This window comes from Pteropus medius, unplaced genomic scaffold, assembly GCF_902729225.1.
Source record: "Pteropus medius unplaced genomic scaffold, Ma_sr-lr_union100, whole genome shotgun sequence".
Taxonomy (NCBI): domain Eukaryota; kingdom Metazoa; phylum Chordata; class Mammalia; order Chiroptera; family Pteropodidae; genus Pteropus; species Pteropus medius.
Window position 1 is genome coordinate 6,150,591 of NW_024354875.1, and position 25,424 is coordinate 6,176,014.

The 25,424-nt window shown below is 35.5% G+C and overlaps 1 protein-coding gene across 3 annotated transcripts in view; it reads left to right on the forward strand.

Annotated features, from left to right (window-relative positions):
- Window positions 1-19,447, forward strand: part of CUL3 (cullin 3) — a 91,128-nt gene extending 71,681 nt beyond the window's left edge. For 2 of the 3 annotated variants that reach the window (XM_039855762.1, XM_039855763.1), the window contains exons 13-15: window positions 8,017-8,203; window positions 14,903-15,048; window positions 17,746-18,216. In XM_039855762.1, the coding sequence (XP_039711696.1) occupies window positions 8,017-8,203; window positions 14,903-15,048; window positions 17,746-17,877 (465 nt within the window). In that variant the 3' untranslated portion in view covers window positions 17,878-18,216. Of the gene's footprint in view, window positions 1-8,016; window positions 8,204-14,902; window positions 15,049-17,745 lie in introns of all 3 variants that reach the window. The other variant, XM_039855760.1, reaches the window with a different exon arrangement.
- Window positions 19,448-25,424: the final 5,977 nt, after the last annotated feature.

A 25,424-nucleotide genomic window follows, 5' to 3' on the forward strand; every position in this document is an offset into this window, starting at 1 on the left:
CGGCGGCGGTGGTGATGGTGATGATTTGAGTAATCTTTGAGTACTGTTAGAGAAAAGAGCATAAAATTGGACTATGGAACTATATAAACATTGTACACTTATGGGTCACATTTTATTTGTTTTTTTAATAAACTTTATTAAAGTATAAATATGTTTTATATAATAAAACATCCCATTTAAAAATGTGCACAGTTTGATGAGTTGTAGCAGATGTACCCGCCTGTGTAACTACCGTCACAATCAATATATAGAATATTAGCCCCTCTCCAAATTTTTGCAGTCTTTCGCAGTCAATTCCCTTCCGCTCAGGCAACCAGTAATCTGCTTTATATCAGCATAGATTCGTTTTGTCTTTCTAGAATTTCATATAAATGCAGTTATCTAATCCATACCTCTTTTGTGGAGCTTCTTTTACGTAGCACAGTATTTTTGAGATTCATCTATGTTGTTGCACGTATAGTTTCAGTAGTTCATTACTTTTTATTAGTGAGCTATATTCTATTATATGGATCTACTACGTTTTCTGTATCTGTTTACCAGTTGATGGACATTTGAGTTGTTATCAGATTGAGGCTGTTATGAATAAAGTTATATGTTTAACTTTTTAAGAAACTGCCAAACCGTGTCCCAAAGTGATTGCACCATTTTACATTACTGCCAGCAGTGGAGTGTTCCAGTGCTGCACATCCTCTCCAAAATTTAATACTGTCAGTCTTTTTAATATTATCTATTTTAGCTGGTGTGTAATTATTATTATATTATTAATTTGCCTTTCCTTGATGTTGAGCATCTTTTATGTGTTCATATGCTACTTATGACTTGTCTTATTGAGTGAGGTATCTGTTCATATCTTTATTGAGCTGTTTAAAAGCTCTTTATAAATTCTGTTTACAAATCCTTTGTCAGATCTATGTGCTGTGAATGTTTTCTCACAAGTCTGTCACTTACCTTTTTTCTTAGTGCTGCATTGCTTTTGATGTCTTAAGAAATTATTGGTTACCCCAAGATTAAGTGTTTTATAGTTTTAGCTTTTACATTTAGATCTATGATCAATATCAAGTTAATTTTTTTGTGTGTGTGGTTAGGGGTAAGGATTCAGAGTTATTACACACACACACACACACACACACACACACACAGTGATTTAGTTGTTCATTCCAGCGTCATTTGTCGAAAGCAATAGTCTTCTCCCTTTAAATTATCTTGGCCTGTTTATTAAAGAAATCATTTGACCATATATGTGTGGGTTGTTTCTGACTGATTTGTCTCATTGATTTCTGTGTCTGTCCTTACGCTAATTTTATACTGTCTTGATAGTGTCAGATTTCTTTTTCCACCATCTTTTCTTTTCCTTAGGTAACTGTTTTAATATGCTTACATTTTTATTATCTTTTTTCTTTCTCCCTATCCTTTTAAATGGGTAGGTTGGAGTTGAAATGAAGATTATGTGATTCTTAAGTTTAAATTTTAAGATAAAGAATGAATCTTTTAAGAGATGACTATTTTTATGTCATATTCCTCAAGGAAATGTTTTGAAACCTGAACGTTTTAGGTCAGTGGCTAAGTCAAAAGGTTTTGCTCTTCCAGATGTGTCATAGGGAAGGAATAGCCTTAGTTTTTCAAGCACAACTCATTAGTGATTGAGTCCCAAGAATATTGATTAAGCAAGTAATGAATACCTTACTCAAACATTGTAAGCCTTTTCAAGCAGAAATACAACTAAATTATCTCTAACAGCTTGGATGTTTTATTCTGCAGCTCTCATGGAGAAATATATTTTAAGCAAAATAAGCTACTGCTAGAGTTGGTTTTCAGAGTTCACCTTTATAAAGAGCTGGCAAAAACAATGGGATAAACAAAAACATAAATTCATTTTCTATAGCCATTATTGGAATTGCTAGTAATGTTAGTGGTTCAAGCCTTTTCTTTCCCAACCAGCTTGAGATCATTGATGCTAATGAGCAGTGCTTAGGCAGAAGGTAAAATTAAGTAGGAAATTTTCTCTCATATTTCAGATTTTAGCTAAGTCACACACCAGAAGCCCAAGCATAAATGGCATATGTAGAATGTTACTCCTATGGCTCCATAGCCTTTTGACTGCTCATGTCTTGAACCAGGGGTGTTGCGAAAGGAAAAGGCATGTGAAGTTCATCTTGCCTCACACCATATGTTCACTGTAGTCCACTTCATAAGTTTTATTAGCCAGCTCTTTTACAGAAATCATCTCTACAAGTTAGAGGAGATAGTTAATAATTTTCATGGAAGCTAATCTTTTATCTTTGAATATTCTTTCTTTTAGTTCAGTAATGGTATATTCATTATTTAATGCTACACAAAAAACCTTAAAACTTAGTGGTTTAAAATGGCCGCCAACAATTTATCTTTTGTGGTTTCTAGGGGTTAGGGATTTAGGAAGGGCTCGATTGGGTGATTGTGGCTCAGTCTCTCATGAGGTTGCTGGGGTTTAGTCATCTAACGTTTGTTGGGGGCCGGGAAATATACTTCCAGGCTGTTGGTGTATACTTCCTTCCACGTGGCTGGCAGGTTCCTTTGGCTCTTGGTGAGAGGTCTTAGTTTCTCTCCACATGGCCCTTTCCACATGACTGTTTAATTGTCCTTGCATCCTAGTGGCCAGCTTTCCCTAGAGCAGTCAGTCCTAGACACCCAAGCAGAACCTGCAGTGCCTTTATGACAAAGCCTCAGAAGGTACCTATTGTCACTTCTGTATTTTCTTAGTTATCCAAGTCATTCCTTTTACAGTGAGGGGGCCACGCAAGGTTAAAACTTACCAGGATCATCGTGGGCCATCTTGGAACCTACCTACAAATGGTGGCATTTACTTGTAGTGAAACATTTAATCCATAATAATCAGGATGCTGGGGCTTTTTCCTCTTTTTATATATTCTTTGAATAGAAGTCTGTAGTGTGATTTGAACCCATAATGCAAAATACACATAGTACTCTTGGGAAATGTCTGAGGCTGGCATAACTTTATTACTAAAATTGACCCAGGAAAATACAAAAAAGAGAAAGAAAGTTATAGGTTATTCAACGTAAATGCACAAATCTTAAATGAAATTTTAACAAGTCACATTCAAGAGAGTATTAAAAGAATAATTCAGTTTCCAAATAATGTTTTTCCTTGGAATACAAAGAAGGAATTTGTTAGCAGTTAGTTGAGATTTTATATTAATAATAATATAATTAACACTTGCTACAATGCCAGACACCACTTCAAGGATAAAATCAATCAATGATCTCTACAGATGTACAGAAGCATTCGATAAAAGTCAGTCCCCAATAATTCTAATGTGAAGGACTCTTAGTTACTTAAGAATAGAATGAATTGCCTGCCCTTAATGTCATAAGCGTGCGTTTAATGAGAGACCTGAGCAAACAGTAGTTAGTAAAATATTAGACACTTTCCCATTAAAGTTAGGAACAAGTTAGGATACCTAACCTTTACAGCTACCAGTCAGCCTTGTTCTGCAGGTTCTAACACAAGAAGAAAAAAAAAAGAATGGAATTTTTAAATATCAGTAGTTGACAAAATTTGTAGACAGTATGATTGTCAACTGTGATAATCAACTAAGAAACCATTATCTGAAAAGTGGCCATTTGAAAAATCAACTTTTCTGTAAATCAGAATTAATCAGAAAATGACATGAAGAAAGTGGTATTTTAATAGGAATCATGATTTCCCTAGGAATTGTTCCAACAAGAAAAGTGGAAGACATACCAAAAGGCAATAAAAGCAAAAGAATGCGAAAGGGTAAATGTACCCAACTGGGAAAGCTCCATGTTATAAAGGAGTTATTTTTTTGAAGTCACCTGTAACTTCAATGAAATTCCAGTCAAAATTTGCAAAAGATTTGTTTTCTATGAAACGTGACAAGCTGATCCCAAAATTCATCTGAACAAGATGCACAAAAATAGGCAAAACTTTTTTTTGAAGGGGTGGGGATTTGGGGTGGAAAAGCCCAGTAAGTGGGGAAGGACTTTGTCCTAATATTAAGAACGTAACCTGAAAGTTAAAATTGTTTTCAGTCCTGAAGGAAAAGAACACAGCTGGAGGTATCACTCTGCCTGACATTAGTTTATACTACAAAGTGTCAGTAATCAAAACAGTGGTATAGGCAGAAAAACAGACACACAGACCCACGGAACAGAATCAAGCGTCCAGAATTAAACTGGGCAAATAATTTTCTACAAAGAAGCCAAAAACATACAATGGAGAAAGGAAAGCCGCCTCTATAAATGATGCTGGGAAAATTGGAAAACCACCTGCAAAAGAATGAGACTAGACTTTTCTCTTTCACCATACACCAGAATTAACTCAAAATCGATCAAAGACTTGAATAAAAGACCTGAAACAATAAATTGCATAGAAGAAAACATAGGTACTCATTAAACTCATGGACTTTGGACTTAGAGAGGATTTTGTGAATTCAACCTCAAAGGCAAGGGAAGTAAAAGCAAAAAATGAATGAGACTGCATCAAACTAAAAAGCTTCTGCTCAGCCAAAGAAATTGTCTACAAGACAAAGAGGCAGCCATCTGAATGAGAGAACAACGCCTCCGATAAGGGCCTAATATCCAAAATATATAAAGAACTCATACAACTCAAAAATAAAAAAGCCAGAAAATCCAATTAAAAAATGGACGAGGGCCTGAACAGGCACTTCTCCCAAGAAGACATTCAAATGGCCAGCAGACATGAAAAGATGCTCAACTTCACTAGCTATTAGGGAAATACAAATTAAAACCACAGTGAGATACCACCTCACACCTGTTAGAATGTCTATAATCAACAGGAAAAGTAGTAAGTGTTGGAGAGGTTATGGGGAAAAGGAACCCTCATACACTGCCAGTGGGAAAGTAAATCGGTACAGCCACTATGGAAAAACAGTATAGAGGTTCCTCAAAAAATTAAGAATAGAATCACCATATGACCCAGCAATCCTCCTTCTGGGTATTTACCCCAAGAAGCTTGAAAACATCCACAAAAGTATATACACCTTGATGTTCATAGCAGCATTGTTCACAGTAGCCAAGACATGGAAACAGCCGAAGTGCCCATCGGTAGATGACTGGATAAAGAAGATGTGGTCCATGTATACAATGAAGTATTACTCAGCCGTAAGAAAAAATGAATTAATGCATTTGAGACAACATGGATGGATCTTGAAATTATCACATAAGCAAATTAAGTCAGAAAAAGTTGAGAACCATATGATTTCACTCATATGTGGGATATAAAACTAAAAGAAATGAACATGACAGACAATCAGATGGTAGATTAATAGTTACCAGAGGGAAGGGGAGGAGGCGGGGAGGGTAAGTAGGGGTTGGGTCAAATATTTGGTGGCAGAAGGAAATTTAACTTTGGGTGGTGAACACACAATGCAATATACATATGATATATTATTGAAGTCTATACTTGAAACCTACTTGATTTTATTAACCAATGTAACCCCAATGCTTTTAATCTAAAAAATTGTTTGAACTGTGCAGATAAATGGCTCATTTGAAGAAAATAAGGAGTCCAGAAACAATAATATAAATAGAAGTGTCTAAGAAATGATAAATTTGCCAATTCTTATCAAACTCAATTAAAATAATTGCTTCATTTGTGGGAAAGGTGGGCGAGTAGTATGAGGACCTTAGTTCCAAATGTCATATCAAATATAAAATCAAATTTCAAATAGATGTAAGTACAAATCTATAAAATTAATAGAAGAAAACAATATTTTGGTAAGCTTGATAAGAAAAAGGCCTCTTTTCAAGCCTGTTCCATAAACCACAAAGGAGAGGGCAGATTTAACAACATAAATAGTAATAAGACATCTATATGGTAAGGTATCATAAAGAAAAGATAAAAAGACTACAAAAAATTATTTACATGTAACAATTGAAAACTAAATATACAAAGAACACGAATAAGTCAATACAAAAACAAACAACTGAAAAGAAAAACAAGGAAAATGAGTAGACAAAGCACAGAAGTGTTATAAATATCCTTTAAACATTAAAAAAAATGCTTTTCTTCTGTAGGTCATGGAATTACAAGTTAAAGTGATAAGATAACCATTTTTATCCCAAAAGATGGACAGACGAAACGAAAATTCTGTGTTGAAGGTAGAGAGAATAGGTACTCATAAATTGTTGTGAAGTTAAATAGTTAACTCAAAAGGCAGTTTGTTGGTATCTATCAAGTATAATATATAACTTTAAGGAAACTAGTACATTTCTAAAATCTCCTTTGGGAAACCTGGCTTTTGTGTTCAAAGACAAAAAGGCATGCTCCATCACAAAACTGGCCACAGTCCCAGTCTGCCTTCGTGTTGTGATAGGAGCAGTGCTTTGGAATTCTCCATAGCTTCGATCTCTTGATGCTAACCTGGAGAATCTCCAGGAAATTAGTAGGACCACCATGTGATGTGACCCCATTTACGTTTAACATTAATACGCGTGTGTAGATGGGCATGTCCATGGACGTACGGTATGTATGTGTTCGTGTCCATATGTGTAGATGTAGATATATAGGGAAAGTCATAGAAGGGTATATATTGAATTACTGTAGTTACCTCTGGGAATGATGTGTAATTGTAAACTCTCACCTAAGAATGTTTTTTCATTTCTTTGAATATGATTAAACAGTAAATAACTCAATTTTAGTATGCACATAGTAATTATAATCAACATTCTAATGATTAATAGCACCTATTTAACTTGCTGGGATTAACATTTATAGTATTTGAAATGTCCAAAATAGGTAGACATGACCAGAGATCATTTGAAGCAAAGGAAGAATGTGCCTCATCCCCAAAATTCCCATTTCTCTCGATCCTCACGTACCCCGACAAACCTTTAGAAGAACCTAAACTGTTGCTCACAGACTCTTGTGAAAGGGAGACTGACTCCAGGTCAGTTACATAATCCAAACTTGCTGCCTTCACGCCTGCTGCTCCTGTGCTGCTTTTGAGAAACAGCTTTATACAGTAAATCAAAGCAGTATATCCTAACGTAAAGGCTTTCCACACGTACATCCCCGTAGATGTGTAGGGACTAAATCATACACGTGTGCAGTTCTCTTAGTGTCCCACTGACATAAGAAGAGAGTGATGAATTTAAAAGTTATACACTTGACTCTTGAACAGATTGGGGCTACGGTCCTCGACACTTACCTGCCCCCACTTGAAAATTGGTGTATAACTTTTGACTCTACAGTAGTTGGCCCTTTGCATCCTTGGATTTGAAGGAAATTCAAAAATAACTGTTTTTCAGCCACCGTTGGTTGAATCTGTGGATGTGAAACCCGCAGACACAAAGGGTTGACTGGACTTATTGGGGAAAAAAATTGCATATAAGTGGACCTGTGCAGTTCAATCCTGTGTTTTCAAGGGTCAAACGGCTTTTTTTCAGCATTTTATTCATCTCATGTAGAAAAATACCTGCACTTCCAAATATTTATTGCTTTTTATATTTAGAATTAATTACCAGATATTTAATTTTTTTATTTGGTCATAAAGACAGTAAATATGATCAAGTTGGGTTATAAATTGTGATTGTATGATAGAAGGCCTTAGTGCAGCCCTACTTTGCTTCTCTGCAGATGTTGCTAAGCGAAAGAGTAGTGCGGATAAACTTGGAAGGAAGATCATAGAGTATTTCTAAAATTAGCAGTCATATGTTGGTTAATACTTTGTTTTTACCTGGATATTAAAGCAGGTCCCTAGTATTCCCTGCTGCATGACCTTTTTACACTGGATCTTATATCTCCTGAAACAAAAATAGTGTGTGTATTTTCTATACTTTGTAATTTGAATCACCTTTTCTCTGGTTTGTTCAAATAAGTGGGATTTCAGAGAAGTGTCATGGTCAGAGAATTCTTTGTTGTAAATTGTTTTCTTAATGGAAAACATCACTGCTTGATCAACTTCACCTACTTACTAACTAATCTGCTTGAATCTTTCGAAAAGTCTAATTATAATGTCGGTGTGATAAAAATTTCAGGAAATTCAGCAGGAGACAGATATCCCCGAAAGAGAGCTCGTCCGAGCCCTGCAGTCCCTGGCCTGCGGCAAGCCGACCCAGCGGGTTCTCACGAAAGAGCCCAAGTCGAAGGAGATTGAAAATGGTCACGTGTTCACAGTCAACGATCAGTTCACATCCAAACTTCACAGAGTCAAGATTCAAACAGGTATTCTTCCTTTGAAAAAAATAATTTTATTGTTTTCTCTAAAAAATTCTCGTCTGTCGGATTTCTGTCTTTTAAAATAGTAATTCTTTTCTGGTGTTTCGTGACACATAGGCTTAAGATATGGCTCAGTTTTTATTGACAGGTGTTCTGTCAGAATGCAGATGAATCCAAGTACAGTAAACATTTAGAAAAGGAATTCATAGTGTGAACATGGTACTTAACTTCCACATGGTTCTTGACTAGTGAAGTACAATTTTATGAACATATTACATCTTAAAACAATCCTTTTTAACTGGTTAACTAATCTAATAGACAGTGGGCGTCTATTTTTAAAACCGATTTACAGATTGTTCAAAATTAGGAGTTACCTATCTAAAGATTGGTCTTTAGATGCAGCTATTTATAGTTCAATAAATATTTTTAAGTTTGAAAACCTTAAAACTTGTATCTCAAACTTAAAAACAGAAGTGACACATTTATATGAGCAGTTTTTGATATTTTTTTATTACATTAAAAAAATTTGGAATGGGGTATTTATAAATTACCTATATTATTAAACAAAACATCTTCTCCCCCAATACACATAATAACTTGTCAGTGGATTCACAGCAAGAGAAATCTGCCAGATGCCAAAATTTATGCGGTTTTATCCTTTAATCCATTCACTATGTTCTCCCTCAGTCTCTGCTTTTTTCATTTTTATTTTTCAATTAGATTTGCCATTCAGTATTATATCAGCTTCACATGTACAGCATAGTGCTTAGACATTTATATAATCTACAAAGTGATCCCCCGATTAGTCTGGTACCCATCTGGCGCCATACATAGTTATTACAGTGTTATTGACTATATTCTCTCTACTGTACTTCACACCCGGTGACTATTTTGTAACAGCCAATTTATACTTCCTAATCCCTTCACCTTTTTGCCCAGTCCTCTACCCCCTTCCATCTGGCAATTAGCAGTTTGTTCTCTTATCTGTGAGTCTGTTTCCATTTTTGTTTGTTTGTTTATTTTGTTATTTAGATTCCACATATAAGTGAAATCATATGGCGTTTGTCTTTCTCTGACTTATTTCATTAAGCATAATGCCCTCTGAGTCCATCCATGTCATTGCAAATGGTAAGATTTCATTTTTTATAGTGGAGTAATATTCCATTGTTGATGGTTTCCTTTGCTGTGCAAAAACTTTTTGATGTAGTCCCATTCATTTATTTTTTTTGTTTGTTTCTCTTGCCCAAGAAGATATATCAGAAAAAATATTACTAAGAGCAGTGTCAGAGTTTAATGCCTATGTTTTCTTACAGGAGTTTTATGGTTTTGGGTCTTACATTAAGAGTTTAATCCATTTTGAGTTTATTCTTACATGTGGTGTAAGAAGGTGGTCCAGTTTCTTTTTTTTCTTCTTTTTTTTTTTTTTTTCTCTATCTGTCCAGTTTTCCCAATATTATCTATTGAATAGACTATCTTTCCCCCATTTTATATTCTTGCTTCCTTTGTCATAAATTAATGCTGACAGAAAGCTGCACTTTTTTTCTACACAGGAAAAGGGTTAAGAAAACCTATGCGGTCACAATACTTATCACTAGAGAAAAATTTTAACATAACCAAAATATCAATAAGAGCCAAGATAATCTAAGTCCCATTCCAAAATGAAAAACATTTATTTACAGAATTTTACAGCTGACAAGAACTTTTAAGACCATACCCTATTTAAATCAGATCTAAAATACTACACATACACACACATCACCAAAAAGTAAAAATCCATGAAGAGATGACTATCTTTTGGATAATAATATCTGACAGTACTATTGCTGGGCATGATGGGATCTGTGATTGTGAAGACAGTTACTTATTTAGGGTAAAGCATTGTGAGGCTAGGTAATTCAGGTACATGCCACCATACATTTTACTTTAAATCTAGAATACAAATAAGTCCTGAAACCTAAAACCTGTATCTGCCCAAAACTATAAATACATATGTCTTGCACTGGGGGGAAAAAAGACATTTTATTCTATGATTCTCTTCAGCACCGTCCTATTTTTAATACACATCTCTGTCCCAAAGACAGAGGGCCAATTGTGGTGATGGAGATACAATGATGTGGTTTGCAGCTGTGGGGCACGGTAGTCAAAGCTTTAGCAGAGGTACACCACCCTGCTTCGAAAAGCATATCCAGTTAGGGTCAAAAGGAAAAGCAAAAGTGTGTATATGAGTCAGTGTATTCTGGCAATCAATTGTATATTTAGCATTAAAATATTTTTTTTTTTAATTTTCGGAATTAAGATTTGTTAATTCAGCATTTTACACACACTATTTACACGTACACAAAAACAATGCATTTGGGAGATAATACCTGAAGGCTCTGAATGAACTGCAAGTGTCCAGTCCCAAATTAAAGAGAGCTTGAGTTTTAGACTAGTTCTAGGGCGCCAGCTACCTATTGAGGGGTCTTGCTACTGCAGATTCCTCTGTGCAAAGTCACTCGCTGTCCTTCAGGATTCATTTACCAAGTCTACAAGAAACAGATAAGCATTTGAGCAAAACTGATTTTGTGATAGCCTCTCCTCTCTAACTAGCACTTTTCAAGAACCACGTTTGTTTCTTATTTTGATCTATTCATTCTTTGCCAAAGTAAACCTTGGCTTAAACAACTAGGGAGTTTGGTAGTCTGCTATCAGATGAAGAAAGTGAATCTAAAGGCAACATAAATATAAATTGAGCCCTTAGGAGTTAGTGAAGAAGTAGTCCAGTCTCTACTATAATCCATGGGCCAAATGTTCAGTTAATTGCTCTCTTGGGTCTTTTTTTTTTTTAAGTTTCAAGTATATAGTACATTGGTTAGACAACTATATAATTTATAAAATGATTCCCTAACTGCTCTTTCTCTCCTCTGGCTCTCCTCTAGCCATTACATCAATGCTAACTGCATTCCCTATGCCGTGCTCCCCATCCCCATGACCATCTATCAACTACTAATTTGTACTTCTTTAACTCTTCACTCCATTTTCCCAGCCCCCTAACCCCACTACCTTCTGGCCATCACCAGATTGTCCTCTATAGTTGTGAGTCCGTTTTTGATTAGTTTGTTCTTTTTGTACCTTAGATTCTGTATATAAGTGAAATCATATGGTATTTATCTTTCTCTGTCTGACTTATTTCACTCAACATAATAACCTCTAGGTCCATCCATGTCATCGCAAATGGTAGGATTTCATTTCTTTTTAATGGCTGAGTAATATTCCATTGTATATATGAACCATGACTTCTTTATCCAGTTACCTGTCGATAGGCATTTAGATTGCTTCCATATCTTGGCTATTGTAAATTGTGCTGCCATGAACATACGGGTGCATAGATATTTACGAATTATTGTTTTGGTTTTCTTTGGGTAAATACTCAGAAGTGCAATTGCTGGGTTAAAAGGTGCATTCATTTTTAATTGTTTGAGAAACCCCCAGACTGTTTTCCATAGTGGCTGTACCAGTCTGCAATCCCACCAACAGTGTATGAGGGTTCCCTTTTCTCCACATCTTGCCAACACTTGTTGTTTGATTTGTTGATGCTAGCCATTCTGACAGGTATGAAGTGATATCTCATTGTGGTTTTAATTTGCATTTCTCTGATGATTAGTAACATTGAGAATCTTGTCATATGTCTATCTCCTCTTTGAGAAATATTTTTGTAGGTCTTCTGCCCATTTTTTTAATTGGATCATTTGTTTTTTTATCGTCGAGTTGTATGAGTTCTTTATATATTTTGGATATTAACTTCTTATCATATGTATCATAAGCGAATATCTTCTCCCATTCAGTCGATTGTCTTTGTTTTATTGATGGTTTCCAAAGACTCTTTTACTATAAATATAATTTTTTAAAAATCAGAAAACTAGTCATTTAAAAAATTTATTTTAAAAATACTGTTTTGCTATAAAATATTTTACTGTAATAAATGAATTAGTACTGGGAAACTTATCTAATACTAGTTTTAAAACCAAGTAAAAAACTGTATTAAGTTTAAATATCAGTCAGTGTCATGCCTTTATTCCCTTCCATAGAAATATGCATAATTGTATAGAGAACACACATCTTTCATTATGTTAAATATACGATAAATAAGATGTCCATTATCAACTTAAAAGTAAGGCTATACTAAAAACTATTCAAAAGAACCCTAAAGATGACACCAAAAAACTACTAGAACTGATAAATGATTTCAATAAAGTAGCAGAGTACAAAATTAATATTCAGAAATCGGTTACATTTTTATACACCAGTAATGAACTATCAGAAAGAGAAATTAAGAAAGCAATCCCATTTACAATTGCATCAAAAAAATACCTAGAAGTAAATTTAAGGGGTAAAAGACCTATACTCAAAATTATAGGTCGCTGAAGAAAGAAATTGAGGAAGATACAAATAAATGGAAGCATATATCATGCTCCTAAGTAGGAAGAATTAACAGCATTAAAATGTCCATACAATAGATTCAGTGCAGTCCCTATCAAAATAGCAATGGCATTTTTCACAAAACTAGAACAAATAATCCTAAAATTTATATGGAACTATATATAAAAGACTCTTGAGAAAGAACAAAGCTGGAGGTATCACACCAACCGATATCGTACTACAAGTAATCAAAAGAGCATAGTAATTGGCATAAAAGCAGACACATTGATCAATGGAACAGAATAGAGAGCCCAGAAATAAATCCATGCCTACATGGTCATTTACTATAACCTCTGCAAAGAATTATTCACTGTAATTTACAGTAATTTCTATAGCCAGCAGTCTTTCCCTCCACCACCACTCCCAATCTCCCTCCCTTCCCCCCATGCAGCCAGATGCATGCGTGTGTAGCCACTTAACACAAGCAGATGCCACTGTTAGGCTCCTAAGTGCAGAGTATTGTGCGAGGCTCCAAGAGTGAGCTCCTGCCCTCACATTTTTAAAAACATTTTAATTCATTGTGTATCACCACAGTCTTCCCACTTACCTTAGAGTATACCTGTTCAGGTGACCAAATCCAGATGAACCAAATGAATTGTTTAAAAATATTTTTTTTCTCTCTCCAACTTCTTATTTTAAATATTTTCAGATGTATAGAAGAGGTGAAAAACATAATAATGGACATTGGTGTGACCATCACCTCTGCTTACAAGTCGTTTAATTTTGCCACATTTACTTGGGCACCCTTGCGCTCACCCTACTTCTCTCCCTCCATGTGGGTATATATTCACTACAGCATTTTAAATAAACTTGGAAACATCGTAACACTCCCTGCCAAATACTTGAGCATACATCTGTCTCCTTAGAATAAGGTATTTTTCCCACATGACTTGTGATACTATCTCACACCCAAGGAAATAAACGATGCCATACATCTGTGTGCCATCGGTGTTTGTATATCCACAGTTGTCTCAAAAATACCTTCATACCTCACTTTTTGGATCCAGGATTCAGTCAAGATTTTCACATTAAATTGCTTTTTATGTCTCTTTAGTTCTGTTTAAAGCAATACCTAACTTTTTTTACGGCATTAAGTTTTTTGAGGAAAAGCATTATTTTTCTTAGTAGACCATTTTAAGCTAATTTCACTTTTTTTTTATTACGATACTGATTATCTTTAATTTGAGAAAAGACATCGAAAGCAGAATTGTTAACCAAGGGATTCTAGTTAGAAACGGCTAAATAGATACGCACAGGAGCACGATCTGAATCGCGCAGTCTGCTCTCACAGTTGTGCTCATGGCTGCGTCCACAGTGGCTCATGTGGGTCTTTATAATTTTTCAATTTCTGCCTCCGGAAATTTCATATCTACTATTTATGACCAAATATACAAAAATTCAGTTATCGCTCTCTTTCCTCTGCTACTTGAATTAAAGCAAAGTTGTAGGGGAAAGAGACTTGTATATTTAATTCCTTAGCAACTGCCGTGAATACTGTAGGGTATAACAGAGTAAGACTTCTCCTACAGATTAGCATATAGTGTGCTTATTAATAATGAGACATGAAAAACTGGTAAGATATATGATAGAAACTGTTGGATAATTGATGAGAGGTACAAATGCATGAATTCTTACGGAGTTTAACTGACATTCTAGTGATACTTTTAAGCTAACTAAATCTCAGCAATATGTACTCTTTCCTCTTCTTTGAGTCTCAGAGATGACAGCCACATTTTGAGTTAGTAGGACATCAGATACTCTACTGAGATACCTCCCACTGGTGAGCTTTAACTTGGAGTCATGGTGGTAAAATACTAGTTGACCTCTAGAACTCACCAGCAATGGAACTGACTGATAATTTTACTACTAAAGAGATCGAGCTGCCATTTTTCTTCCAGGAAAGGAATCGCTGTACTCTATAAAAATAAAATTGGTTTCATTATCTCTATAAAACTAAATCCCTTATATTTAAAAAGAATAACTTAGAATTGCATGATTTTTATGTTACTGCTTGTTATTTAAATATTTATTAAAGTAGACGTTGAATTAGGCATTTTTTAAATGTTTATTGAGAATAATAAGTGTGTGTGTATATATATACACACACACACATACACTCAGGTCGAAATTGGTTTTTCTTTGTGGATATTATTAAATCATATTTTTTGTTTATAATATAATCACATTTTTCATTACATTTGAAATTACATAGTAGTCACATGGTTAATGTATTTATTTCTCTTTTAGTTGCTGCCAAACAAGGTGAATCTGACCCAGAAAGGAAGGAAACAAGGCAGAAAGTAGATGATGACAGAAAACATGAAATAGAAGCTGCTATAGTGCGGATAATGAAATCTAGGAAGAAGATGCAGCACAACGTGTTAGTAGCAGAGGTGAGGATGCTTGAAGACCGGATTAATGTAGAGAAGGAAAATAACATTAATAATTGAAATTTAGGAGAGTACTGTATTCAACTGATTTAAAATATAACTTTAAAATTAGGAAACCGTAGCCAGGTAATACCATTAAAACCATGACACTTGATCAGTACATCGAGAGATGCACACACTTTAAAAACTAAAGTTTTGTTATGAAAATCATAAAACATTGTCACATGAAGAATAAACAAAAAATTTTCCCTGCTATTCTATGTAAAGCAAACTACCTTTATTTCTAAAATGAGTAACTGTTACCATTTAGTGAATGTTTACATATTACAAATTAGGAAACTATGGAAGGGAAGACCCATTGAGAGACCATTGAAGTAACGAGGTAAGAGGTGACTAGGGCTGGATAAAGTATTGGTAGAGGATAAAGAGCAGAATGAACAAATGAGTAGACTTGACAGATGTGCTACTCGATAGGGGAAATGAGAGGGAGGAGTCGAGGGTGACTCTTAGGTTTCTGGCGTGAACGGCTAGATACAGGTCTTTTGCACTGAAAATGGAGGGGCAGTGTGCTTCTGTGTGCCACGTGTCAGTTGATGTCATTTTGTACAAGTTGACTTTCTATCATATTGCAAAGGAAGGAACTTTTAATGAGTGAGTAGTCAGTAATTTCAAAAATTGTGAAAAACCCAAATCAAATAAACACTCAAGACATACTGGCAATTAAGTGACTGGTTCATTTTCCCACACATTTTCACTGGACTGGCCAGAGTGAATGTCTGATGGCAGGACTTTGAGAAGTAAATGGAGGTGAGCCACCAGGACAGTGGCTGGTCCTTTGAGATGTGGCTCATGGGGAAGGGCAGAGAGAGCAGTGCCGCAGCACTGAGTGTTGCGTTGATGGGTCTGGGTTTCATTTTTCTCGATAGGAAGATATTGAGGATGTTTCTGTCCTAAGGATAAGAAAGGAATGCTGGAAAATAAAAAACGAAGGAATAATTGGTTTACCATGGTCAAAAGAAAGGAGAGGATTGTATAGAGAACACAGGTGGTTTAACAAAGATGTTACTGAATGTTCTTCCTCCTGAGAATTCAGGGCAGAGTGCAGGGCTGTGTGTTAATCGAGGGTAGGTACAGGTGTGGATAAATGTACATGTGTAAGCTGCTGGGAGTTTGAGGAATTTCAAACTGAAGTGGTCTCTTTTCCCTGAGTAGAACAGCGTACAAGGTTGACATGCCCAGGGGACTTGCTGAACTTGAGTACTATAATTTGTGTTACTAGTCTATATCAGAGATTGGCAGACTGTTTGTTGTTTGTTTTTTAATGACCAGCATGAAAGCTGCCATAGATAACAAATGAGTGGCTGTGTGTTTCAATAAGAATTTACAGAGATGGGCAGTGGACTGTGGCCTGTGGCCTGCAGTTTGCTGACTCCTGGTCTACATAGAAGGTATTAAAAAACGACTTTACTCAGCAGGGAACTGAGAAGGGGATTTTGAATGATGTAGCAAATTTAGAAAGGGTGTTTATAGAATAGAAGCAAAGGAATCAGGGAGTTGAGGTGCTATCGAGAATGTAGCTAAAGTGATCTTGTGTGCATTCTAAACCCTGTCAGGAAGGAGATGAGGTCAAAAGAAGTTATTAAGGGCTTAGAAGGACAGGGTCAGAGGGTTAGAGATCTCAAATGGGTTTTGAACAAGTTTGTTGGTATTGGAATGATAGCCCTAGAAAGATGCTAGAGTTTAGTTGGAGAATGAAGTGCTAAAGTTCCAGATTTCAAAGAATTATCAACTCATTGTGGTCTTGGGAAATGAACTGATCCAGTAGGACTGAAAGAAAAGCTGGCTAATGGATGATCGGCAAGAGGCAGGGTGGATTTGAGGAAAAGCGTGGGCTTGGGGGCAGAAAGGTTTCGATTTTCATCTCTAACTGCTGGCTCTGTCTGCTGCTCGTTCATGTCAGTTTGCCTCTCTGGCTTATTTTCTTCATTTGTAAAAATGAGACAACCTGCTCTGCCCGGCTAAGACCATTAAATAAATTAATGTATACAAAAATGATGGACGCCGTGACACATAGTCAGACTTTGGCTGCTGCTGCAGTTACTGTTTTTTTATTACTGCTGTCAGTGTCCTGACAGCAGGTGAAGAAAAGCAGCAGTAGCACTTACTGTGAGCCGGGCGTTATTCTAAAGCATCACATCCATTAATTCATTTAATATACACAACAACTTCGTGAGATTAACTTCCCCAGGGTCCCAGAGCTAGTAAGTGGGAGAGCTGAGATTTGAATCCAGGCAGCCTGGATCCAGAGTTTGTGCTCTTAAACACATTATGCTACCCGAGTTCTTTGATTTGGGAGAGTAACCCAGAAGTCAGTAGCTTATAGCATCAGAATGGTTAAACTACAGGTGGTGTACGTACATCCGTACTAAGAGATCCGAACTAATTCTGCTCCTGATCCACTTGAGTATTCACATTTTGATGTGTAAGAGGTGTGTTCCAACCATACATTACATTTTCAAATAAAACCTTTTTAAATTTTAGGGTTTTTAACTTTGGTAATCAAATTTCTAAAGTTCGATCTGAGTCTTAAAATGGCACATCAGTTCTGTTCAAAGATATAATTTTCGTGTTTATATGGAAACGTTACATATTTTTTTTTGATTTTCTGGTGCGAAATAGCTTTTTTACCTTCTGTTTTAGGTAACTCAGCAGTTGAAGGCTCGATTCTTACCAAGTCCGGTTGTTATTAAGAAACGTATTGAAGGACTTATTGAGAGAGAATATTTGGCACGAACACCTGAGGATCGCAAAGTATACACATATGTAGCATAAAATGCGTTCAGAAATTTGATTTATTCTTGGACTATACTCTTCGCATGGACTGGGAAGTTCTTTTAAATCATTAAATATTAAGACGACCATCTCCTCTCTTAAATTACAGTACATGTTCTAGACCATTCAGATCAAGCCTTTACTCCCTCTGAGAGTTTTCAACATCAGTTGATTGAGCTTCAGGCTTTACAACGTTTATCCCTGTAGAGATCATCTTTACAGTTCCTCGGGAAAATGTGAATGTGCTGCGTTTTGTTTTCAATACTGTATGAAAACAGGAAAAAAATAAAACAAAAATTTAGAAAATACAGCTCATTAAAATAAAATTGTTGGATTTCATTTCCCCAGGTCTTCAGTGTTGATGTAAATGTGTTTTTGTAGTGTTGCTTAGCACTTTCGCATTGTATAAGTTGGGTAACAAAAATGGTAAAAGAAATGACGCGATCCCCAGTCATCTTGCTCTGCTTCCGGCATTTCTTTAGTCTTGTTTAATTTCAGGGTTTGATAAATATACAGAGACCCAAGCATACAATCGGAGCATGCTTTATTCTACCACTTGCACTTACGAATCTTACAGCCTTATGACCAGGAACTTTGTTTTGGGCTAAGTACACGCCCTGATTTGGTCTTTCCCTGTTGTAGTTTGAGATTTCCTAAAGCAAGTCTCACAATGATTAGGTTTTGATCTGCATTATCTCTAGAGAAAGAAAATATTTTAGTATGTATAAATTGTACAATAATTTTTGCTGTTGTACTCACTGCTAATAGTGGATTGTATAGGGCAGTGTTTTTATTTCATTTATTGTAGACAGAAATAAATGAATTTAGCATACACGTACCCACTAATTCAAGTATGTCAGAGCACAAAGTTGGCAGCTGGTATTATTTAATTCAGCCCCTTTTCAAAAGCACATATAATCGATACTTTGTTTATAAAATATCTTAGGTTCCCCCTCTCTTAAATATATATATTTTGGTGAAGCTGAGATGCACTGTTAATTTTCTGTTTCAGAATGCATTCTAAAGATGCAATAAATACGATTACCTTGATATTTCTAACGAGGTCTTCAGTTCTTGCAGCTGACCGTGTTTTGGAAAGTGATTAAGCAATATTTTTCCAACCTGATGATTCTTGGATATTTAGCTATTGTCTTCCAAAGAGTCATCGTTTCATGTTTTTAAAGGTGTGCTTTGTGCTGAAGATTCATGTTGGTTATCCTGTGCTTCCAACTTTCACCAGTGTTTTTTTACCTGATTGATCTGCCAAGGATTATAGTTTGCTTTATTTTTTAATAACTTCAGAGTATTTTTATCTTCAATTTTATTTAATTTTGTTTCCATAAGACATTGTTTCAGAGATGTAATTGGGGCAAACCACTATAGATTTCTATTGGATAGAAAAATGAAATGTTACTAATAAGTTCAAATAACCAACCGTTGACTATCAATACTGTTTATACATTTATTAGAATGTATGTCTCAGAAGATGGTTTCTGTTTAAATTTATGGTCAAGTTACAACAACTGAATTCTAATATGGATTAAAAACTCCACATAAATATTTTTCCCCATGCGTCTTGGGTTATAATTTTCCTTTTAGACTTGCAGATACGTTTTTTCTGCATTTAATTTTGTCTTCATTTGTACTGTAGATTTATAAGCCTTATGCTCTTAATCTCTACATTTTCCACTTTTACATGATGCAAATAAGATACAAATGAAAACTATCATGAACATTATTCTCAGGATGCTTTTACCACACTTGAGCATTAGTAGGTCAGGTGTAACCATGGAGAGCTGAAGGGTTTCACTTTCTGATTTTTACCTAATTGGAATTTCTGTGTTTATCTACAGGAAGATACAGGTATTTCAGGTTTCAGAATTTTTGTATTGCTGTCAATTCCCAATTAAATGATATGTAACACCTTGGGAAATAGAATAACTCTGATTGTCACATTAATAAATATGAAAGATGTAAAAACTTCATTTGAAATTTCCTAAATGAGACATTAAAACAAAAATTTAAGTGCTAGTTTAAAATATTAAAAGTCAGTAAAGATAAATTTATGTCATTGTCTCAAGTATGGATGTATAAATCAAATCTAGCATTTAGAGACACACTTGTTAGTTTTGGAGCACAGGTTTGATATTTATGCTTCTGAGTGCTTATAGATAACATTAAAGCACAGTTCTGAATTGCAGTTGAGTTGAATGGTCAGAGACTGATGCTGCATTAAAAAAAACAATTGGGTCACCTAACACGCTTATATGTTTTAGCTCATTAAGTATTATTTTAGCTCATGATACATTTGATGTTGCTTTCTTTTCAGCAAGAGGTCATTCATGCTATTTTTCTCAAGTTTTTTAATGTCTTAATTTCAAAGAATAATGCATCCTAACCATTTATTTAATCCTGTTGATGTGAATAAATTTTGGTGACTTATACTTGAAGAATTTTAAGGAGGGTGGATACATAGTTTTCCAACTGCAAAAATGATGTAATCTTTGTTCACTTGTTAAATTGTACTTCTCTGCTATCATTACCGAATCCAGGACAGTGTTTACTTTGAATTGTTATATAGTTATATTATTTAAAAATTGAAAATTCATTGCAATTAGGGAACACAGCCTCACGAAATAAAATGTGGTTGTGATTGCAAGGATTCTTTATGTCGGTGAATTCTAAAAACGGGCGGGGGGAAGGGATGCATGTCTCCCTAAAGAATATTTTAGAATCACCCATGTAGCATTGTAAATTTAGACATCTTCCACTCCCAAAGCCTCAAGATGCTGATATGCCTTCTCGGTAAGAATTCTTATCAGAGTAAAGCACTGTTGATGTTCCATGCCCCCAGTGTGGACGATAAGTATCACAGGCTTAGCGGCAAGCAATGATCTTAAGATCATGCCTACATCCCTAGAAGCCTAGTACATTGGCCTCATCTCAGCCTTCTAAATATTATTTAGTTCTTCAGTATGGAAAAGAATTTTAATACGTTAAGTCCAGATAATGACGTTTGCGTTTACAGTTTTAAATACTCATTTTGAGCAACTGGTGTTACAGGGTTTTATCATTGCCTCTACTATAGCTTAAGACTCATTTTTTATAGCTTAATTTTTCAGAAGCTATTTGATGTATACTACTATTAGATTGTCTCAATCTTGAGAGGAAAGCTGTTACATATCAAAATTACACTCTGTGGTACAGATAGTCAACAAGTATTTGGCACTCTGATACGAATGTTAAAACATTTCAGGTTAGCAAAATTGTTAACCATTTCTATTTCCGAAAGCAGGAATAATTAGAAATTTTAAATAAGTAGAAACATTTAAGTGTTTATCACCATGAGCCAGACACTATTCTGAGTGCTTTACGTATATTATTTAAGTTCGTTGTCACATCAGCTGTGTGAGGTGAGAACGGTTGCTATGCCATCGTCCAAGGTTACTTACCTTTGGAAAATGGCAGAACCATGAGCTGGACCTAGGTTTGATCCTATGTTCTAGCGCCTGAGCCTGTAGTCGTTCCATATGGCAAATGAACTTGATTTTCAGTCACCTAGCGTGTACCTCATTTACTTGACGAAAAGTTACAGTATATACAATATGCCAAACTAAAATTAAAGATAACACATGAAGCCTCTCTATGGAACTTCAGATATTTTTATTTTTATATTATTTGCTGATACCAGTTTTTGGCAGGTGGGGGAACAAGAGGTAAGTGGCTGCTATGTCAGAATCTTAGTTTTACGTACTTTGCTGGGTAACATGGGTAGATGCTTAATTTAAACTTAAACCTTGAACTTTAAAAAATAATTTCCTTTTTGGGTGCCTTTTCCTATACCAAATCGTTTAGAAGTAAGAGGAGACGTAAGATCATGGAGTGCTCAGGAAAACATGAACAGCTAGAAAGTCTTGAAAACCTAATCATTTGATAATTTTGATAAATCATTTGAAGTGCGATTTGACCCTCAGTATTAGGATCTAAGTTGAACTTAAGTGAACCATGCAAAAGTAGCTTTATCATTACATGTGTGTGAGGAGCCCAAAGTAACCTTGAATGTTTTTAGTAACAATGAAACTGTCAAATTTCAATATTCAGATAACAGCACAGTTCGAATAATATGTAAAACTTTTATATAAGAATTCTTGCAGTGTGAGAAAAAGTTCTAAGCCTCAAAATTCTGCAGTTACGATACTTAAATGCACAGTGTCTGGCCTGTGGGGCAAAGGCACTCAGTTAATCTCAGATGAATGTGCTTAAGGATCACTAAATGTCTTGGAAGAATGCCAAATTTCATAAATTAACATTCATACGGCATTTGGGAGGTATGACAACACAAGGGTTATATTTTTTTACTTCTATAAATGGAAATCATTTGATTTTGGTTTTCAACTAGTTAAAAAGTGGAAAATGTAGACCAAATGCTCATTGTCCCAGGTGGTATTAATGCTGATTTTAAAGCTCTCCAGTCACAACATCTCGTGAAAAAAACTCAAACTTTAGTGATACAGAAACTCATTTGAGATCTCACTAATACTTAATGCGGTGCAGGAATTTGGGCCCAATTCTGATTTCCAAACCTTTGCTTTTAATGAGTGTTAATGGGTCCCCCATTTGGGTGGACAGAAGTTTATAAATTGAATTTGGTTCTGAAAGTAGATTTTCTTGGTGACTATTTTGGTGAAAGCTTGTGTTGATTGATTAGAAAGTGTTCCTTGTAGAATTTGATATCATGAAACATTCTGCACAAGAGAAAGTTTTAATGTTAGCTGTGCATATTGATGTATATGATATATGAATTTTTTTGGTTTATAAGTTTGTAGAACTGATGTCAGATACCAATATCTGTAGAATTAATCTTAACTCATTTCCTATGTGATGTTGTTCTCTGTATTAAAAACCACTAGACTGATTTTCCAAATGGAATGGAATTGTAGGTGGAAAGAGAATTTACCTCAATGGCATGACAGCAGGTGGAGAAAAGGCAAAATCTGCATTTCATTCCAGTGTCGCCTTAGCAATAGGCAACCAGTGTAACTATAAAATAGCGAAATTCTGTCAAACCTATTGCAACTTCTACATCCGAATGGGGAGTGGGAGAGGAAATGCCCTTCAAGTTAAAAACTCTATGCATACTATATGAATCACGTTTTTTAAATTCACCTTTAAAGCAAAGCCATTTTGCAATACTAAGGAAAGCGTTCTTACTATTCAAATTTCTAAAAAGGGACTCATATTCACCAAAGCAACTTGAGCTGATTAAAATATAATGCAATACATTCTCAAAGAAAGGGTTGTACTCATTAAGGTTATACAGGAATGTGCTACAGACATATTATTATTATTATTATTTTGCTACAGACTTTAAAAAGCTATTCCAAAAGAGTGGCACATGCTTTGCTATTTTAAAACAGCAGAATTTCCTAAGGAAGAAGCTTTAAAACAAAATGCCTCTTGTAGATTTGATTTCATAGGTCCAAGGTGATTCTTTTGTGCAGCTGAATTTGGGGACCGTTGCTTTAGATTCTCCATGTTAATAAAGCATATAAACTCCCAATTTTACTAATTAGAAGAGAACGTTCATTTGATAACAATGCCAGTTGTGAGCTCTTTAGCATCTTGACTGCACGTGCTACACGTGAGCTGGTTAAAGCAACATGTTGGTCAAGTCGAGAGGTTTGTTTAAAAGTGGGCCAGTTCATTTCAAGCTACTCCTGGTCACAGATCACAGTATGAATCACAACGAACCAATTGTCATCCGCGGATCCTCATTGGAGGAGGAGAGAACCAGGAATGATGTCACAGTCGAAGAACGACTTGTGGTCTAGTATTTTCAGTAGGCATTTTCACCAGGAGAATTTGAATTTAGAAGCCAAGTGTTCAAAGTTCAGTGGCCTCTAGCCCATTAATGTAAGTGTAGGTAGCAACACTAAGAGTAATTCTAAGAAAAAAGCAAATGCCTACTGAACAGATTTGGACTTTTTTTTCCCATTAGAACCTTTGGTTGTGAAGCAGTATAGTGAGACTTGAATGACAAAAATTGGTATGTTTGTGCTACTGAATTTGGAAGGTCATTAGGTGTAAACCATCCTGTGAGTTATTATCAGTGTAATCCAAATGGAGCGAGGTCTTTCCGGTGGGGTTGAGTCTGGTTTCATGGTCATCCACTTCATCTGACAAGAAGTGACCCTTAAGGACAAGCTACTTAGAACTCCCCAATGCTCAAACCTGACACATGGATTACTTTTCAGTAATTGAGCTTTCATAGAATCATCCATATTCTCTTCTACCAGTAATGAAGCAAAATATACGATTTTTAAATTTCTTTCTCACACTTGAAAATAAAATTGAGAGTCATAAAAATAGCTTCTTCATCAGACTGGTGCCTGGATTAAGATGTGAGTGTGTGAGGAAACTCAAAAGCTCCTGGACAAGCAAACTGATTCTCAAGGTCGGTGAAGCAAGGGGAGCCCCCTTCCAACCTGTGCTTTGTCCCCTAAAGGTCACTTTGGAACTTATCACTAATTATTGCTTTTCTCACACCCCTGGCCACGGGAGTTGCTGCTTCAACCCACACATGAATACACAGCCGATTACTGTTTGCTTCTCTCACTGGAGCGGCTCAGCGTGCTACCTGTCAGTAAGCTCTCAACCAATGTTAACTGCATTCCACCTTACAAAACAACATTCATTAGGAGACAAGGGTAGGGATCCCCTTCTGTGTAGGTGGCACCCCTGCATATGAACCCAAGCTGTTGAATTAGTCTTAGTACATCATGCTCTAATCAACTCAACTTATTGCCCAAAAATCGTTTTATAAACTATTCTTCTTTGAACTAGTATATCTTCTTGAACCCATAATGCTTAATTCCTGTTAAGAACTTCTCACAGTTCTTGCTTAAATGTCCCATTTTCTCTCCTTATTTTTTCAATCCATATGACCACAAAGTGAGTTATTAAAAGTTATAATACAATCACATTGTTGACATTGCTTGCGTAAATGTTTTTGCACCTGTATGTGTGTGTATGTGTATGCGTGTCCATTTGCATATGTGTGATGAGTCACTTTAGATGTTAAAAGTAATAGATAGCTGATAGATGCATTGATAATTTCTGTTTTAAATTACTGGACACATAGGTTATCAAATGGCAAACTACATAGCAATAAGTTTAAACCCTTTTTATTTCACTGCTTTCGCTGAGAAACTATTATTAAATAGCAATAAAATTTTGTTAGGCAAAAAGTGTACGCATACATGCAAGGCTACATAGGTGGAACTCTAGGAAATTTGTTGACTAAGAAGCACTGAAGTTGTATTTACAAGTTAAATTCCCACGGTTAAGTGTATCATCAGATATTATGATGTAAATATCTCCTTTTGGTAAAAAAAAAAAAGTACTAGAAATACATAAACATAAAGATGTCTACATATACTGTGCAAAAATGTTACATTTAGCTAACACTGCCGAATAGTTACATGACATATAGTCTCTTCATAATTTCTGATGTCATTTTTCTGCAACTGTTACACATGTCCTCACCT